General features: G+C 40.5%; 2 protein-coding genes and 1 pseudogene across 3 annotated transcripts; 1 reads left to right on the plus strand and 2 right to left on the minus strand.

Moving 5' to 3' along the window:
* Positions 1 to 17: 17 nt before the first annotated feature.
* On the plus strand, positions 18 to 14206 carry dhx30 (DEAH (Asp-Glu-Ala-His) box helicase 30). Its single transcript, XM_008434207.3, has 19 exons — positions 18 to 189; positions 409 to 530; positions 623 to 733; positions 1181 to 1432; positions 1527 to 1676; positions 1759 to 1911; positions 2334 to 2801; positions 3082 to 3462; positions 3584 to 3659; positions 3754 to 3858; positions 3975 to 4150; positions 4258 to 4464; positions 4559 to 4640; positions 4739 to 4932; positions 5398 to 5557; positions 5657 to 5814; positions 6175 to 6278; positions 6366 to 6505; positions 13519 to 14206. The coding sequence occupies exons 1-19, from the start codon at positions 18 to 20 to the stop codon at positions 13770 to 13772; spliced, it is 3465 nt and encodes a 1154-aa protein (XP_008432429.2). The 3' UTR covers positions 13773 to 14206.
* On the minus strand, positions 9721 to 12715 carry LOC145547939 (alanine aminotransferase 2-like; annotated as a pseudogene). The gene is made up of 10 exons (XR_014084224.1): positions 12701 to 12715; positions 12534 to 12642; positions 12130 to 12263; positions 11801 to 12044; positions 11620 to 11713; positions 11430 to 11564; positions 10490 to 10662; positions 10307 to 10413; positions 10044 to 10154; positions 9721 to 9925 (listed from the first exon to the last, which is right to left on the minus strand). The product of XR_014084224.1 is annotated as an alanine aminotransferase 2-like (transcript).
* On the minus strand, positions 14085 to 18678 carry LOC103479659 (alanine aminotransferase 2). Its single transcript, XM_008434208.3, has 11 exons — positions 17260 to 18678; positions 17066 to 17155; positions 16876 to 16984; positions 16471 to 16604; positions 16142 to 16385; positions 15975 to 16054; positions 15770 to 15906; positions 14828 to 14999; positions 14597 to 14752; positions 14379 to 14491; positions 14085 to 14260 (listed from the first exon to the last, which is right to left on the minus strand). Exons 1-11 carry the CDS (start codon positions 17362 to 17364, stop codon positions 14170 to 14172), a joined length of 1431 nt encoding a protein of 476 aa, XP_008432430.2. The 5' UTR covers positions 17365 to 18678; the 3' UTR covers positions 14085 to 14169.
* Positions 18679 to 18701: the final 23 nt, after the last annotated feature.

Genomic DNA, 18701 nt, shown 5'->3' on the forward strand with positions numbered 1-18701 from the left:
GAAATTGTTGTTTAAAGATGGCGCTACACGGTGCCTTACTCGTGAGGCTAAAAGAGCTTTGCAAAGTGGCCAAATGTGCTCATACAGCAGGAAAAACGGCATTTAACTGGAGCGGAGAAATGCGGTGGTATGGGACAAAAGCGCAGAAGTTTCACGAGCGCAGCGCGTCATGTTTCAACAGTAAACGAGGTGAGTAAAAAAAAAATGCCGGTTAGCTAATAGCTGACTGTCGCAGCAGCGTCTAACCTCAAGGACATCCAGCATAAAAAAATGTGTTAAAAATCATTCCGCTTCCAGTTTTCAGATCATATTTCAACGTGTGTTGGTTCGGTTAGAGTGCCGAAAAACAGCGTTAAAGTTTCTCTGTGTCTGGTCATTGTTTTTAATTCTTCGGTAATGATATTCCAGATCTTCTAGAGGAGTTTCCAGATCCTAAAAACCTCCTCAACAACACCATTTCCCGGTCACTAGGAGTGAATGATCTGTCCCAGCTCATCCAGTACACCTGTACAGAGCATGATGGTGTCAAGGTCAGCTGAAATCATCTCGACTTCACCCATCCTCCTGACATGTAGAGGTTTTGTGTTTGACACAATTGTATTTTGTAACCATGCTCCTGCAGAAGGCCACTGTCACGCTGCTGTGGCCCAACAGGATTAAAGAAGATGGTTATGCTTCCAAGAAAATTGATGCAGAGCGATTTGCGGCGGCTGCAGCCTGCCTCAGACTCAGGGTAAGCTGCTGTAAAAGAAACAAAAGGAGCTGCACAGTGACTTGCTAAAGCATTTGTACCACTAGATTCTTCACACCTTCTCACTTTACATCTCTAAACCTCAGTATACGTTATTGGGTTTTAGTGTGATTGATCAACACGATGTCAAACATACTTATGGAGTGGAAGTAAAATAATGTAAAGTTATTTTTTTTTTAATCCAAAAATCTGGAATATGTGGTTTGCTCATGTTTTCAGATCCTCTGAGTTTATGCAATTTTTGCTGCACTTAGATCTGCATTTTTCCCCCTCATTTTTAGGGGTGGAGGAGTGGGTTGTAAAACACACAATTTATTTATACTAAGATTAAAATAATACACAAGCAAACTAAATTTTAATTGGGTAGCTGCTGAAGGCAATTGGTTGCTGAATAAAAATGGTACTTGTGTTTTTTGTTTTTCACCAAAGGAATTGGGTGTGATTGGTCCTAACAATCAGCTCCCAAAGAGGAGAGCTGGCCGGGTGAGAGGAGGGCTACATTCCCATCTTTATTATCCTGAAGAGGACTGTCTGACAAACGCTCCCACCTCCAGAGCTCATGAATTGTTCTCTCCGGCGGAAGATGCCTCCAATGTCTCTGAAGCTCTTTCTCTGTTTCCACAACCTAAATCTCTTCTGACAAGAGTGATCCAGGTGGCCACTTCAACCAGCAGAGTCAGGGTTGGTCAAAGTTTTTTATATTTCTACATTCGGAGCCTATCATTTCTATCCTCTTTATATCTGAATGTTTTTTGTTTTGTTTTTTTACCTATAGGAGTTAATGCATTTCAGAACAGCAGGTGGAAAACAAAAAAAGTGCGAGCTGACTCTACTTTGGCCGGAGAACATGATGTTCAGAGCGACGGCGGGCAGCCGAGTGATGGCAGAGAAAAAGGCTGCAGCACTTGCCTGCTTGAAGCTGAAGGTGGGAGGAGATCTGGTGAACTGATGTCCATTTAGCTGCAAGTCATAATTGTGCTAAAATATTTCTCATGCTTTTGGTGCAGGAGCTTGGTCTTCTAGATAAAGACAATAATCCACTTACTCATGCGAAGTATCATCGAGAAAAGGTAAAGGAGGCTGGAGAGAGAGAGAGGCGTCCATTCCCACTAGAGATTCCAGAATATTTGGAGCAACGCATGAGGGACTACCTAACAAAGGTCGGTTCCTTTTCCACATGTCTTGCTTATTTAGATTCATGCATTAAGAAGGCCAAATGTGTGGGCAGTAGCCATGCTGACTAGCCTAAGCATTCACAACAGGGCGTGGTGTGGGGAACTAGTTGTAGCCTAGAAGAGAGCAAGAGAGGGACACAAGCAGCGTGTACATGAACTTGATTGACAACACTAAGACCCTCCTTCTCTCTGATTGGTTATTCCTGATCTGAGTGGTGTATTTCTACAGATGGAAGTAGGACCCCAGGGAGAAAGCAGGAGAGCATATTTTCTTTTTTTTTTTTTGTCTCCACAGATCATCTGTCTCATATTATACTGTCATTGCATAATATGGAAATACAACACATTGGTTATGAAAGCTGCATACTGCGACTCTAATTGTTAATGCTGAGTCATCTTCCTCACAGTACCCGGTTGCAACAGAAGTACAGCAACTATGGGAGGAGGAAGAGGCAAGAGGACAACAGACGGTGAACGAGGAGGAAGAGGATGAAGAAGACTATGTTGCGGACGCCATCACCGGTAGGCCATACAGGCCGATGTCCAAACATCAGGCTCAGTGCCTCAGTCGCCAGTTACAGGACGTATGGAAAAGGGCAAACCCTGGACTCAGCGTGGAACTGCCCGTCGACGCTCACCGACAGCGCGTGGTCTCGGCCGTGCGCTCCTCCAGGGTGGTTGTGATCGCCGGCGAGACGGGATGTGGCAAGACGACGCGGATCCCACGCTTCCTGCTGGAGGAACAAGTGAGAGACGGGGAGGGCGCAGACTGCAACGTCCTCGTCACACAGCCTCGTCGGATCAGTGCCGTGTCTGTAGCTCATCGAGTCGCTCATGAGATGGGGCCACGTCTGAAACACCATGTCGGATATCAGGTGATTTTCAACATTTGTTACAGAAGATTATGCAATTTGGGACAGAGTAATACTTGAAGTTCTCACAATAATTTCTTAAACATTTCATACTTCTTTGCAGTTGTTCTAACCCTTCACAGTTATGTAGTTTGTTTTGTAATGTCATACAAACCAAATGTTAGTTATAACATCATACAAAGTGAACACAGTTCATAGAATATAAATGACAGGCAGAAATTGCTGTAGGGAGAGGAAACCAGTGTAATATAAAACGCTGACGCAATAATTCCTCTGTGCGTAGGTGAGACTTGAGAGCCGCCCTCCAGAGAACAGCGGGGGGTCCATGCTCTTCCTCACTGTGGGCGTCCTACTGAAAAAGCTGCAGTCCAACCCAACCCTGGCAGGAATCAGTCACGTCGTCGTGGACGAGGTCCACGAGCGAGATGTAAACACAGACTTGCTGCTGGCGTTGCTGCACTCGAGCTTGGACGAGAACCCCGACTTGCGAGTTGTTCTCATGAGCGCCACCGGGGACAACCAGAGGCTGGCAGAGTACTTCGGAGGCTGCCCTATTGTAAAGGTCCCGGGATTCATGCACCCTGTGAAGGACAGGTACCTGGAGGATGTGATGCAGGAGATGGGACGCTCAGCTAAGTTCCAAAACAGGGTGGAGTTAAGCAAGGTGAAATTTTGTAGATCTGTTAGATCTGCTTTACATTTAGATTGCATTTTTTTATTGCTTTAGTACTTTTCTTTTTTTTTCTCTTTTTCTTTAAAATATTAATCTGATTTTGTTTGAGGAGGGGTCGGACGAGGCCGCACCAGATCTGGACTTAGTGGCTGACGTTATTGAGCACATCGACAGACATGGAGAGCCAGGTAACTAATGCATACTCTCATGCAATAATTCTGTTTTGTGTTCATATCTTTTCTTCACAGACATATCTTTACATTGTTTCCCTTCCTTCTGCAGGTGCGGTTCTGTGTTTCCTCCCTGGTTGGCAGGACATCAAGGTAGTTCAACAAAAACTGGAGGAGAAACCAAACTTTTCACCAGGCTCACAAATGATCGTGCCGTGTAAGACTGAACACATTGATAGACAAGTTTTGGTGTTTGGGGGGTTATTGGTAACTTTGAGGTGGCTTTTCTGATTTATTTTTATTTATTCTTTTTTTTTTTTTTTTTTTTTGTAGTGCACTCAAGCTTATCAGTAGCTGACCAGCAGGTGGTGTTCCAGCGCCCCCAAGCCGGACAGAGGAAGATTGTACTCACCACCAACATAGCGGAGACCTCCATTACAATAGACGATATAGTTCATGTGGTGGATACAGGAACTCATAAGGAACAGAATTATGACCAGCGGACAAAGGTTTTTTTTTATTTTTTTTTTTATAATGCATTTAACTTCTGTTTCATGTTAGAATATGAGATCAAAACAATTGTTCTTGATAACACTAAACTATTATTTTTCTGCAGGTTTCTTGTCTGGACACAGTTTGGATATCTCGTTCTAATGTCACACAAAGAAAAGGGCGAGCAGGACGTTGTCAGCCGGGGCAGGCGTACCACCTGTTCCCAAGGAAACAGCTGGAGACCATGACGCCCTTTCCTGTTCCTGAAATCCTGCGCACACCACTGGAGAGTTTAGTATTGCAGGCTAAAATCCACAGTCCAAACTGCAAGGTACTTTAGATGTTTCTTTGCTATCTTTTTACCTTTCTTTTTTTGCAATGACCATTTAAAAAATAAAAAATAAATAAATTGTGTTTATGAACAGGCTGTTGACTTCCTGTCCCAAGTATTGGACAGTCCAGAGCCACAAGCTGTGAGAGATGCTGTCCAAAACCTCCAAGATATCGGTGAGGGACTGGGATCCACCTAAACATCCGCTGTAACACTGACATTCAAATTCATGTCTGAACCTCTTAACATATGTACATCATCTGATTTGTGGCAGGGGTCCTGGACAAGACGGAAACCCTGACTCCCTTAGGAGAGCGTGTTGCCTGCATGTCATGTGACCCACGGCTGGGCAAAGTCCTCGTCCTGAGTGCCATGTTCAGGTGTGTTCTGCCCCTGTTGTCTGTAGCTGCCTGCCTCACCAGAGACCCATTCCTTAACAGCCTGCAGAACAGAACGCTTGTGAATAAGGTGAGTAGACCGCAGGTCTGGTTTGTTATTTTATTTTTGTTGGAAAAGTTTAAAATGTTTTACTTTAATGTAAAAATAGTGACAAAGGTAATTATAAATTGTGACGTGCATCACTGGATCTCAGTTTTATATTGTTTAGATGCTCAGTCTGCCATGTTTACAAAATGCAAAATGTTTCATAATATAGTAGTAGCTTTGAAGAAACCAATCATAAGTCTGTTAGGCATTACTGTATTGGGGACTGCACTTGGATCTAATAATGCAAATATTGAGGATTTGTTAACACACCTATAAGGTCAATAGGTCAAGTGGTTTATTTGAGACCCTGTGTGTATTTTTCAAGTCTGTCAATAATCAGAAAACATGTTCAGCAAATCTTTTTAAAAGAAAACCAGAGCATTTTGGGAAAATGGTCAAAGTCATAATTTTAATTATGACTTGACTAATTGTGCTTTGTTTGTCTAGGCCAAAGAGGAGCTGAGCGGCTCCAGCTATAGCGACTATCTGGTGTTCAGTCGAGCGATTCTGGGCTGGAGGAAAGTCCAGCATGAGGGGGCCAGAGGGGAAAGAGATTACTATTTGAACAAATACACTCTGTCTAGAGGCAGTCTCCGATTTATCAATGGTTTGTCTGAGCCACTCGCATTCAGATTAGTCTTTTCCAGAAATTTGGAATAAAGTTTCGCTTTTACATAAATCCTGCTCTCGTTTCATCCCGTGGCAGGTCTCATCTCCCAGTTCAGTGACAACCTGCAGGAAGCGCAGCTTGTTTCCCGTGCCAGTGAGTGCCAGCGGCAGACGTCCATCTACAATGAGCACAGCAACCAGGACGAGCTGCTGAAGGCCGTACTGCTGGCTGGGTTGTATCCCAACCTCATTCAGGTATACGACGCTGCATACTGGCTTTTGTTGGTGCTTCTATGCAAATGCAATAAGATAAATAATTCTGCAACTGGAAAAATGTTAGGTTTGATTCCAGCTCTATCAAATATCAATGTGCCTTTGTCACAAAGCACTTAATGCCATGTTGCCTAGCAATCTGTGTGAAAGCGTAAAATAACTTACGAGGTCGGTTTGATTGAAAAACCAACAAGTAGGTTTAGTCCATTTTGCTTTCATACTGTGCTTGGCTAAAGATTTCCAAGTAAAAGATATTTAAATGATAATGAACATTCTCAATGAATCTTATGTAGCATACATTCTGGCTCAACCTAATATCACTGCCTTTTTTTTTTTCTGAAGGTAAAGAAAGGCATTGTTACCAAAGGGGGGCGCTTTCGTCCCAATAATCTCGCTCTGCGCTCGCTCAGCGGTCCGGTGCTGCTTCACCGCTCCTCAGTGAACAGGTTTGATCATGTCCAGACCTTTTCCCCAACAGAATGACACCGAGTGGGATAATGGTCATGTTCACTTTGTCTCCCTTTCTGTTGCAGAGGCAAAGAGGATCTCCCCAGTCGGTGGCTGACCTTTTTCAGTGCGGTCAAGTCTAACGGGAATGTTTTCATCAGGGACTCTTCTGCTGTTCACCCCCTTGCCCTGCTGCTGCTCACTGACTGTGACATTTCAGAGACAGGTAATGTGTTTGTCGAGCATGAGCGTTTGGAGGCAACTGTTTCAATCGTTTTTCTCCTTAACCTCTTACCCCCTGAGGGGTATGAATAATTTTCCGCCTGACAAAAACACACAAAAGTAAATCACTTATAGCCTCACAGCTATTAGATTTAATAAGAAACTTTTGGTACCTCTGTAAAGGTAAGATGTCATAGAATGGTTTTCTGGTGTCAGCACCATTGTAGCTTTGACCCTGCCTGAAATATTAGGGACAAAATACAAAATATTTTGCATTTTTTTTAACCTCGCCAAATTTTCTTTGAAATAAACATTGAAAACACTACCAAAATAGTATTTGTAACACAAAAAGTAGTACAGACTTTTAAATCTAAATGTTGTGTAAAAGTATACCAAATTTGGACTCAATCAGATGAATCATATTTATTTTAGAATGGTATTAGTGAGAAATTTCTTAGGCGGAGAGGCCATTTTGGCACATTTATCCAAAATGTCACCAAACTGTGCCAAATGTGTTTTTTACATCAATACTGGGGGTTTGTTAAAATTAAATAGCTTATTACACTAATGACACTTTCTACATATAATATAACCATTGGTCATGACATTTACCCCATTTATATGCAAAATGTACCATTATGCACAGTGTAATATGTATAATAATGATGATGTGAAAGCTCTTTCTTTGACTCCAAATAGAAACTTTTATTGAAACAAGATAAAACAGTCAAAAATACTTTTTGAATAATTTAAAAGAGCAAATAACAATTTTGAAAATCCACCACCACCATCACCACCAAAAAATGGACATCTTACCTCAAAGAAGGTGAAGAATCATGAGAGGTGGGGGAGGTGGGGGGAGGTTCAGCGTCACCCGAGCTTGATGGTTCGGCTTCCACTCGACTATAAATAAAAATAAAGTATTTGAAGAATTAGAGGTTTATTACAAAGTAATGAACCAAAGTAAACATGAAATCCTTACTAGTAAAATAAAACATATTTTAGTAAAACATAAATAAACAAATAACCACGTGGTTTTACTTCCTGCCGTTATTACAAGCATATAATCACTGAAATAAATAAATAAATAGAACCAAAACATCAAATATATTGTGTGAAATTGCGGCGGAAAACTTACACAACACCGAGATCAAGTCTGTCTGCTGTGTCCTGCTCTTCCTCTTCCTCCTCGTCCGAATCCCACCAGCTATCAGAAGAATCTTCCAGCTCAAAATCGCTCCGAATAGTTCTTCCAGCGCCTCCACATCGGACATTTTCCTCCGCGCCAGTGAGAGAATTTTTTCAAGATTTAGCTCCACTCATAGCAAATCGAAAAACCGTTGTTGTTCAAAAGCCTCTAAATCGTCAAGTTTCTGCTGCTATGATCGATTTATCATAAATAAATCAAAACTGAACTCACGGAACCGAGATAACTCCACGTGCTCAGACTCCCGTATACCACACCTACTAACGCACGGAGAGCGCATGGAGAGCGCATGAATTACGCATTCATTTAGATCGGGTTCCGGAAAATACGTCATGATTTTGCGTAGCCGACATCTTGTGCCATACTCTGAGAGTCTTTCCACTCTCACGTGAAGCCATAAAATGGCCGTGATGATCAGCTGATCGGGTGTTTTCCAGGCAGTTGCGTCATCGCCCGAGGACCTTTAAATCTCATCAGCTGTTTTTAAATAGCTCTAAAATCTTAACATTTGGGCAAACCTTTATGCGGAATAGTTTTTGAAAGATTAAAGCCTCTTTTAGCGGATAATAATAAAAAAAAAAATTTAAAGGCACACGGAGCCTTTGTTTACAGAGCGAGTCGAGGTCACATGGCAGCTGGAACCCTCGGAGGGTCCGTCGGGCTTAACAGGTTAAAACATTTTAAACTTGAAGACAATTTTTTTTCTGTCAAAGGGTGTGTGTTTGGAAATGAAACCTACATGCCAGTTCCTCAAGTCTTGTCTAAGTGTGACAAAATTGTTTGAATGAAATCTCCCTTAATCATCCTTTTGAAAGCTCAAATAATCAACAGTACCAATCTTATGGAACTTCTCTGCCTCTGCTTTTGTAAATTGAATAATCTTTTCTTTATGTTCTCAACTACATTAAAAACTTCAGCTGTTCACCTTAAATTTCTTCTAAGGTTTCTGCTCTTCTATGAAATAACTTTTATTCTCCGTCTTCAACTAGTTTACCAAGTTACAGCATTTTCACAGGAAATGCAATTTTTCCGTTCGTGTTTTAAAGATGGCTGATATCCACTGATTAAAAATGTTTTCCTCTCCTTCTAAAATCAGCAAGAACGTTTAAACAAATCTGTTTGCAAGTCACGCATACAGGTGTGTCTCAATACATTAGATTCGTAAATGTTTATACTAGAAAGTCAAATTCACAAAGAGATGCACATATTGATTAACAGATTATCTCCATGCCTTCATTTCTTAAGAATTTCTACTGACCGCTTATAAAAAAGCAACATTTAGAACTTCTAATAGAGAAACGTTAGTTTAATGAAATACGTTTAATACCTGCTTAAGGTTGTTTTTTTAAAGGTACTTTTTAAATATAACAAATGCATATTCTAATTTAATAAATGTTTTTTCTTGGGTATCAAAAAAGGTGATCTTGTTTCATACTTGAACGAAAGTTTTCATCTTTTTTTTCCCTGCTGTTTCAGTAAACGGCGCCATGGTGGAGGTATCTTTTCCTGGCCGCTCTCTGGTGCGCTGCGAGGTCCCACTTCAGACATGGATCTTCTCTGGGATCTTCGCACCTCCATTCAGACCATGCTCTACCGCAACTTCAACAATCCCAGCAACACTAACTTTCTCAAGATGGAAACCTCATTATCCTTACTTGTAGAGCTGCTGAACAACAAGAGTCGAACCCTTTTGTTGAGATGTCTGGCACAGAAAGTTGAAGTGGATTAAAACTATATATTTTCTGCATGCGAGGTTTGACTCTATGGCGAATTTTGAATCATGAAGCATATTTTATTTCGGAAGCACTTTTGTGAAAATGATGATCGCAACAAATTCATATCCCCTGGAAATTGTGTGCTGCTTTTCTTTATAATGCTTAACTCCATCACTCCTATCCTACAATGATAGGAAATCCAGTTTTGACCTTTTTTCTTTGTAAACTAAATGCTTCATTGCTTTCTAAAGGAAGTATGTAGGATTTTACTCTAATGAGTAAGGACGGGTCATTGGAATCGTGAACACTGTCAGGTTTATTAAAACGATAACATTTCTTTCCAGTATAAGGTCACAAGTTTTTTTTCTTTTACTGACTGCAAGATCAGAAGAGACATTTTTTTTCCTGTTTTCATGAAAACTCCTTCATAAACTGTTTGTGAAAGGCGCTCAAACGTCTCAATATTTCTTCCATGGTGTCTGTGGGGGTCATGATGCAAAATCTGCAAAGACAAGTGCGAGTGTTGGAATACCTGTGCTGTGTGAAGTTAACTTTAATCATTTTATGTTCATTTAAAATGGCTAATTATTTCGTCAAACGTTCAAGAATTTGAGTCTCACCTGATGTGGTAGGTGCCCTCCTTTTGTCCATACTCAGTCCCAGGACTAAACAACACTCCGGCTTCCTCCAGAGTCTCAAACAGTAAATGTGTCCGGCTGCAGTCCAGCCTCCTGAAACATCCAAATAAATCCGCTCTCGTAACCAAAACACACAAGAACCTTTGGCAGTACATTACGAATTGCATCATATTGCTCAATGTGCATTTATTCTGAAACCTTGGCTCTCTCAATGGCTTTGGGTGGAAGAAACACTCTTGGAATGCAATGCTCCTCCTTCCAGTGGTTGGCAGCTAAAATCTGGGAAGCTGTTGATGACTTCTTCCACCCTCCTCACGTTTTGAGCTAACGAGGCCCTGATGTGCTGCGTCTCCTGCACAATGAAGATCAAGCCGACAGCTCAAATTTTTTTGTACCCCCAGTTGTTGCGGTAAATAAAAATGTCTCACCTTCAAATAGAGAGGGTGTGAGGGGTCTCCTGGTTGTGGAGGATTCACCATCACATCCAGAGCAATCTGTCCCAAAACTGGACAGGAGTTGGTGGAGAATAGATTGTTGATGTGCTTCATTACGGCGGGGTCAAGGGTTCACAAGCTCAACGTAGCCGGTTCGCAGACCACATCTAATACAACAGACTTATATGAAGTGCTTAAAATCACAGTTCAATCAATCTTCACCACTTAAGTTAATTTTGCCGTATGACCTGCAAGACATGTAATGATATATTGAATGTGTAACTTAAAAGACTGGTATTCTCACCTTTTGAATGTTTGCATATTCACACAAGATGTCTTATTGTGAATATGCAAACATTACACTTCTGTCATAAAGCAACACATTCCTGGCTGTTTTTTTAATTGGAGTAAAAATCTCAAATCCTTTACTCAAATATATGCTTTGCAGATGTATACATTTTGTTCTAGTTACTCATTTGTTCAGCTTGTTTGCGTAAGATTGATTTGCAACATTTTTCCAAGAGTTCCTGAATGTCAAGTCGTGTAATAACTTAACAGAGCTGTATTTTCTTAAAACACAACTTGAGATTAAGGATTAAAGTGGGTTTGGAGTGGCCAATCACAATACAGCATCATGCGGGGCAGTTCAGCCACTTTCCATATTTGGAGCGAGATTCATCTGGGCAGAGTGAACATGTGTCTCACTCCAGAGAGTAAACGTTTGTAACTCGTCATAAAAGAGGAAAATGCAAGTTAAAAGTTTTTTTATTTTTAATGTTTTTATTTCTTCATATTCTTGACCCACTTACTACTACTTATATAAAGGTAATACTTACACTAATACATATATGCTTCATTACTTTCATTTCTCTGAAGTTGAGCTTTTGTATTGGGTGAAAGACAAATGTGTCAGACAGTGTGAATGAAAACTCACTCTCCCATGAGGCCTTTCGAGGCCGTGTGGAAGGATGCTAGTTCCACCGTGTCTGACAGAGGAGCTCCAATCTCAGCCAGAGCTCTTTTATAGGAGACAAACTCACTTTCCGTCCCATAAACGCAGTCCTGGTACACCTGAGGAGGAAGAAGAAGTTACACAGGTCCAGTGTTTGAATATTTTGTAAAGTTCTTGATTCACTAACCTCATCGGCTAGAAGAAAAGCTTCTTCTCTGCAGCAAAACGGATCACCTCTTGAATGCATTTTCTGCTTTGAACATAACCTGCAAGCATGAAATAAAAATTAAAAAAAAATCTTATTCCAGTGACAGGACACACAAATCATATTGATACTGCCTAGATTTTGCTACCGGCTGGGTTTCCAGGGTTGATCATATACAGAGCAACCGGGTTGCAAACTCCCTTTGCAGAGTCCAGAGCTCGCTGCAGCTCCTCCATATCCAGCGCCCAGCCACGCTCCTCTCTGAGGTAGTAGGGAACCACCACTGCTCCCAGCGTCGTTAGGGATAAGATGGTGGTGGAGTGGCACGGCACTGGGATCAGCACTCCAGTTCTGGGCGAGGCCTCGGAATTCACCAAGACCTTTAAAATGTTCTGAAGAGCCCGGTAGATGACACGCTGTGCTAACCAGGTAACCAACAGAAGGAAGAGGCAGAATGAACTGTGTCGGTGAGTTTACCGTGAGTGCCCACTGTGAGCCAGGGCTGATGTAAATGTTTTCAGGGTGACATGGAACCCCTCCATCCCGTCTCATAATGTATTTGGAGACGCTCTCAACCATTTGTGGTATTCCTGCTGTGGCACAGTAAGAACCTGGAGACGTGACAGAAGTTCTTTCAAATTCACAGAAATCAGATATATTAAAAAAAAATTTAGATTTTTTTTTGGTGGCGATATGGAAACATATCTTTTCTGTTTCCGTCATAAGGCTGACCCAATATTTGTACACACAGTACCCTCCACAATTATTATCATTGCTGGCACCTTTAACCACATATTATCTCCTCAAATTAGTAGTACTCCATCCATGATATTGTCTTAAAATATAGTGAATCTCATACTGGACAAATGCACATGTCTTACCTACACTCCCTCCTGCACATGTTCCCAGCAGCCGCTGAGCCCTCTGCTTGACATCCACCATCAACTTGTCTCCATCCATAAGCTCAGGGTAGAGACAAGCTGCAAGAACCTAGAAGAGAAGACAGCTAACAGTTATTTGGACAAAACAAGGAAATAAATGTGTAAACCTTGGTTGCATACATTTTAAACTTGAAGACAATTTTTTTTCTGTCAAAGGGTGTGTGTTTGGAAAATGAAACCTACATGCCAGTTCCTCAAAGTCTTGACTAAGTGTGACAAAATTGTTTGAATGAAATCTCCCTTAATCATCCTTTTGAAAGCTCAAATAATCAACAGTACCAATCTTATGGAACTTCTCTGCCTCTGCTTTTGTAAATTGAATAATCTTTTCTTTATGTTCTCAACTACATTAAAAACTTCAGCTGTTCACCTTAAATTTCTTCTAAGGTTTCTGCTCTTCTATGAAATAACTTTTATTCTCCGTCTTCAACTAGTTTACCAAAGTCAACAGCATTTTCACAGGAAATGCAATTTTTCCGGTCGTGTTTTAAAGATGGCTGATATCCACTGATTAAAAATGTTTCCTCTCCTTCTAAAATCAGCAAGAACGTTTAAACAAATCTGTTTGCAAGTCACACATACAGGTGTGTCTCAATACATTAGATTTGTAAAATGTTTATACTAGAAAGTCAAATTCACAAAGAGATGCACATATTGATTAACAGATTATCTCCATGCCTTCATTTCTTAAGATTATGAAAAAGCAACATTTAGAACTTTTAATAGAGAAACGTTAGTTTAATGAAATACGTTTAATACCTGCTTAAAGGTTGTTTTTTTAAAGGTACTTTTTAAATATAACAAATGAGGCTTACCAGAATGCATATTCTAATTTAATAAATGTTTTTTCTTGGGTATCAAAAAAGGTGATCTTGTTTCATACTTGAACGAAAGTTTTCATCTTTTTTTTTCCCTGCTGTTTCAGTAAACGGCGCCATGGTGGAGGTATCTTTTCCTGGCCGCTCTCTGGTGCGCTGCGAGGTCCCACTTCAGACATGGGATCTTCTCTGGGATCTTCGCACCTCCATTCAGACCATGCTCTACCGCAACTTCAACAATCCCAGCAACGCTAACATTTCTCAAGATGGAAACCTCATATCCTTACTTGTAGAGCTGCTGAACAACACAGAGTCGAACCCTTTTGTTGAGATGTCTGGCACAGAAAGTGAAGTGGATTAAAAACTATATATTTTCTGCATGCGAGGTTTGACTCTATGGCGAATTTTGAAATCATGAAGCATATTTTATTTCGGAAGCACTTTTGTGAAAATGATGATCGCAACAAATTCATATCCCCTGGAAATTGTGTGCTGCTTTTTCTTTATAAATGCTTAACTCCATCACTCCTATCCTACAATGATAGGAAAATCCAGTTTTGACCTTTTTCTTTGTAAACTAAATGCTTCATTGCTTTCTAAAGGAAGTAGTTAGAATTTTACTCTAATGAGTAAGGACGGGTCATTGGAATCGTGAACACTGTCAGGTTTATTAAAATGATAACATTTCTTGCCAGTATAAGGTCACAAGTTTTGTTTTACTGACTGCAAGATCAGAAGAGACTTTTTTTTTCCTGTTTTCATGAAAACTCCTTCATAAACTGTTTGTGAAAGGCGCTCAAACGTCTCAATATTTCTTCCATGGTGTCTGTGGGGGTCATGATGCAAAATCTGCAAAGACAAGTGCGAGTGTTGGAATACCTGTGCTGTGTGAAGTTAACTTTAATCATTTTATGTTCATTTAAAATGGCTAATTATTTCGTCAAACGTTCAAGAATTTGAGTCTCACCTGATGTGGTAGGTGCCCTCCTTTTGTCCATACTCAGTCCCAGGACTAAACAACACTCCGGCTTCCTCCAGAAGTCTCAAACAGTAAAATGTGTCCGGCTGCAGTCCAGCCTCCTGAAACATCCGAATAAATCCGCTCTCGTAACCAAAACACACAAGAACCTTTGGCAGTACATTACGAATTGCATCATATTGCTCAATGTGCATTTATTCTGAAACCTTGGCTCTCTCAATGGCTTTGGGTGGAAGAAACACTCTTGGGAATGCAAATGCTCCTCCTTCCAGTGGTTGGCAGCTAAAATCTGGGAAGCTGTTGATGACTTCTTCCACCCTCCTCACGTTTTGAGCTAACGAGGCCCTGATGTGCTGCGTCTCCTGCACAATGAAGATCAAGCCGACAGCTCAAATTTTTTGTACCCCCAGTTGTTGCGGTAAATAAAAATGTCTCACCTTCAAATAGAGAGGGTGTGAGGGGTCTCCTGGTTGTGGAGGATTCACCATCACATCCAGAGCAATCTGTCCCAAAACTGGACAGGAGTTGGTGGAGAATAGATTGTTGATGTGCTTCATTACGGCGGGGTCAAGGTTCACAAGCTCAACGTAGCCGGTTCGCAGACCACATCTAATACAACAGACTTATATGAAGTGCTTAAAAATCACAGTTCAATCAATCTTCACCACTTAAGTTAATTTTGCCGTATGACCTGCAAGACATGTAATGATATATTGAATGTGTAACTTAAAAGACTGGTATTCTCACCTTTTGAATGTTTGCATATTCACACAAGATGTCTTATTGTGAATATGCAAACATTACACTTCTGTCATAAAGCAACACATTCCTGGCTGTTTTTTAATTGGAGTAAAAATCTCAAATCCTTTACTCAACATATATGCTTTGCAGATGTATACATTTTGTTCTAGTTACTCATTTGTTCAGCTTGTTTGCGTAAGATTGATTTGCAACATTTTTCCAAGAGTTCCTGAATGTCAAGTCAGTGTAATAACTTAACAGAGCTGTATTTTCTTAAAAACAACTTGAGATTAAGGATTAAAGTGGGTTTGGAGTGGCCAATCACATACAGCATCATGCGGGGCAGTTCAGCCACTTTCCATATTTGGAGCGAGATTCATCTGGGCAGAGTGAACATGTGTCTCACTCCAAGAGAGTAAACGTTTGTAACTCGTCATAAAAAGAGGAAATGCAAGTTAAAAGTTTTTTTATTTTTAATGTTTTTATTTTCTTCATATTCTTGACCCACTTACTACTACTTATATAAAGGTAATACTTACACTAATACATATATGCTTCATTACTTTCATTTCTCTGAAGTTGAGCTTTTGTATTGGGTGAAAAGACAAATGTGTCAGACAGTGTGAATGAAAACTCACTCTCCCATGAGGCCTTTCGAGGCCGTGTGGAAGGATGCTAGTTCCACTGTGTCTGACAGAGGAGCTCCAATCTCAGCCAGAGCTCTTTTATAGGAGACAAACTCACTTTCCGTCCCATAAACGCAGTCCTGGTACACCTGAGGAGGAAGAAGAAGTTACACAGGTCCAGTGTTTGAATATTTTGTAAAATTCTTGATTCACTAACCTCATCGGCTAGAAGAAAAAGCTTCTTCTCTGCAGCAAAACGGATCACCTCTTGAATGCATTTTCTGCTTTGAACATAACCTGCAAGCATGAAATAAAAATTAAAAAAAAATCTTATTCCAGTGACAGGACACACAAATCATATTGATACTGCCTAGATTTTGCTACCGGCTGGGTTTCCAGGGTTGATCATATACAGAGCAACCGGGTTGCAAACTCCCTTTGCAGAGTCCAGAGCTCGCTGCAGCTCCTCCATATCCAGCGCCCAGCCACGCTCCTCTCTGAGGTAGTAGGGAACCACCACTGCTCCCAGCGTCGTTAGGGATAAGATGGTGGTGGAGTGGCACGGCACTGGGATCAGCACTCCAGTTCTGGGCGAGGCCTCGGAATTCACCAAGACCTTTAAAATGTTCTGAAGAGCCCGGTAGATGACACGCTGTGCTAACCAGGTAACCAACAGAAGGAAGAGGCAGAATGAACTGTGTCGGTGAGTTTACCGTGAGTGCCCACTGTGAGCCAGGGCTGATGTAAATGTTTTCAGGGTGACATGGAACCCCTCCATCCCGTCTCATAATGTATTTGGAGACGCTCTCAACCATTTGTGGTATTCCTGCTGTGGCACAGTAAGAACCTGGAGACGTGACAGAAGTTCTTTCAAATTCACAGAAATCAGATATATTAAAAAAAAAATTTAGATTTTTTTTTGGTGGCGATATGGAAACATATCTTTTCTGTTTCCGTCATAAGGCTGACCCAATATTTGTACACACAGTACCCTCCACAATTATTATCATTGCTGGCACCTTTAACCACATATTATCTCCTCAAATTAGTAGTACTCCATCCATGATATTGTCTTAAAATATAGTGAATCTCATACTGGACAAATGCACATGTCTTACCTACACTCCCTCCTGCACATGTTCCCAGCAGCCGCTGAGCCCTCTGCTTGACATCCACCATCAACTTGTCTCCATCCATAAGCTCAGGGTAGAGACAAGCTGCAAGAACCTAGAAGAGAAGACAGCTAACAGTTATTTGGACAAAACAAGGAAATAAATGTGTAAACCTTGGTTGCAAGTCGTCTCATACCTGTCTTACAAAAGAAAGAGGTTTCACACCTGCCCTGTGTGGGTCACCCCAGGAGACATCGATCACCTCTCTGTAGGACTTTCTTACTCCCTGTGAATTGAGACATAAAAAATAAAATAAAACAGAAAGACAATGAATATTTTTCATTGTTTTTTCCATTCACGTATCGCAAATGTATAGTGTCTACGTTTTACCTGTCTGAGCTCCTCCTTGATCTGGTTGGTTCGCCTGAACAAGACGAAGCTCTCCATCTGTTTCATATTTCTTACATCGGAGCTGATCTCCTGCAGGACAGACATGTCTGTGATTTTTCCTCTCTGACCAGAGATGCTGACCAACGCAGTCTGAGCAGGACGGCTCCTGATGTCCTGAGCAGCTCAGTGGAAGTGAAACCAGTTTTCTTGTTAAAGATACATGATAAAATGTAGCAATAGGTGTTAGATTAACATGATGTTGTGCTTTTAGCTGTGGCTGTTTTGACTTGTTCCTTTATTAGGTAATCTACAAAAACATCAGCTGATGTGAGAAGCCTTCTTTTTCTTTGTTATTTTTTAACTTTGGTTTCTGATCTGGAACAAGACTAATCAGTAATGTATTTTTCAGAACCTTCTAGCTTCTGAGGAAGCTAGAAAGTCAATCAGATCTGTTTATCTGATTGTTCAATATTTCCTAATTTGTAAATATGGAAAACTACATTTCACAACATTAAAAATGGAATGTGGATATGTTGAATTTCTGTACTTTTAATGCCTGACCTTAAGCAGTTAAAGGAGCATACCACTCTGTTAATCAGTTATAGCATTTAACTTAAACATAACATTGGAAAGATATTTTAAATTCGTCATAAACAAAAAATTAACTCATGACCCAATTCATAAGTAAAACATTATGTATGCTTCTGCAAATTATATAGTGGTGGTCAGAAGGCCTGATGGCGAAGGTGCAGTCAGACTGCTTCAGGGCAGCTGAAGATGTCTGACCTCACCATCAGTGTGTGAATGTGTTTGTGAATGGGTAAATGATTGAATGCAGTGTGAAACACTTTGGGGTCCTTTGCTCTAGATAAAACGCTGTACAAGAACAGGCCATTTGCCATGTTCAACAAGAAAGTTGTGGTGTAAATAAGCAATTAATAAATGCAGAATTAAATTACACACTGACAGTAATCACTCCTTTATAAACGTAGCAATACAAAGACTATAAATTGCATGTCTGAAAACTTTTACACAGACAGACATAAATATGTAAGTTAATTACAACACTACAAATTAAAATATCACTAAAAAAAGAGTTAAATGATGTCAGAAATTTGATGTGAAACTCGTTTTGGATAAGAGCAATTTTCAATAAGAGCAATGCATTTCAAGCACATGTTTCTGTCTATTTTTGATTAAACTCAATAAAATATAAGTTTTAAATGTAAATACTATCCAAGTTTCCAACAATTTATTATAAAGTGATGGGCAGGAACAGTCTCCTGTTGCTCAAATGAAGACTGAAATCACTCTGCTGTTTTATTACACAGTTATATGAAGAAGATGCTCAGGATTCTGTAATGCTCTTTATTTTATATAATTTTCAGATTGGCGACTTTGTTTCTCCCCGGACGTAAATAACAGACGTGCTGTTCTTCTTC

This window comes from Poecilia reticulata, chromosome 17 (assembly GCF_904066995.2).
Source record: "Poecilia reticulata chromosome 17, P_reticulata-male-v2, whole genome shotgun sequence".
In the NCBI taxonomy this organism is placed as follows: Eukaryota; Metazoa; Chordata; class Actinopteri; order Cyprinodontiformes; family Poeciliidae; genus Poecilia; species Poecilia reticulata.

What these genes read in the sequence shown, in the direction of transcription:
- dhx30 (XM_008434207.3), top strand. Translation starts at nt 18, where the DNA reads ATGGCGCTACACGGTGCCTTACTCGTGAGGCTAAAAGAGCTTTGCAAA. An exon ending in TTGCCTGCTTGAAGCTGAAG is followed by an intron (nt 1,677 to 1,758) that starts GTGGGAGGAGAT and finishes CTTTTGGTGCAG; the next exon opens with GAGCTTGGTCTTCTAGATAA. An exon ending in CACCGCTCCTCAGTGAACAG is followed by an intron (nt 6,279 to 6,365) that starts GTTTGATCATGT and finishes TTTCTGTTGCAG; the next exon opens with AGGCAAAGAGGATCTCCCCA.
- LOC103479659 (XM_008434208.3), bottom strand. Translation starts at nt 17,364, where the DNA reads ATGTCTGTCCTGCAGGAGATCAGCTCCGATGTAAGAAATATGAAACAG. An exon ending in TCAAGGAGGAGCTCAGACAG is followed by an intron (nt 17,156 to 17,259) that starts GTAAAACGTAGA and finishes CTCAATTCACAG; the next exon opens with GGAGTAAGAAAGTCCTACAG. An exon ending in TTTTTCTTCTAGCCGATGAG is followed by an intron (nt 15,907 to 15,974) that starts GTTAGTGAATCA and finishes CTTCCTCCTCAG; the next exon opens with GTGTACCAGGACTGCGTTTA.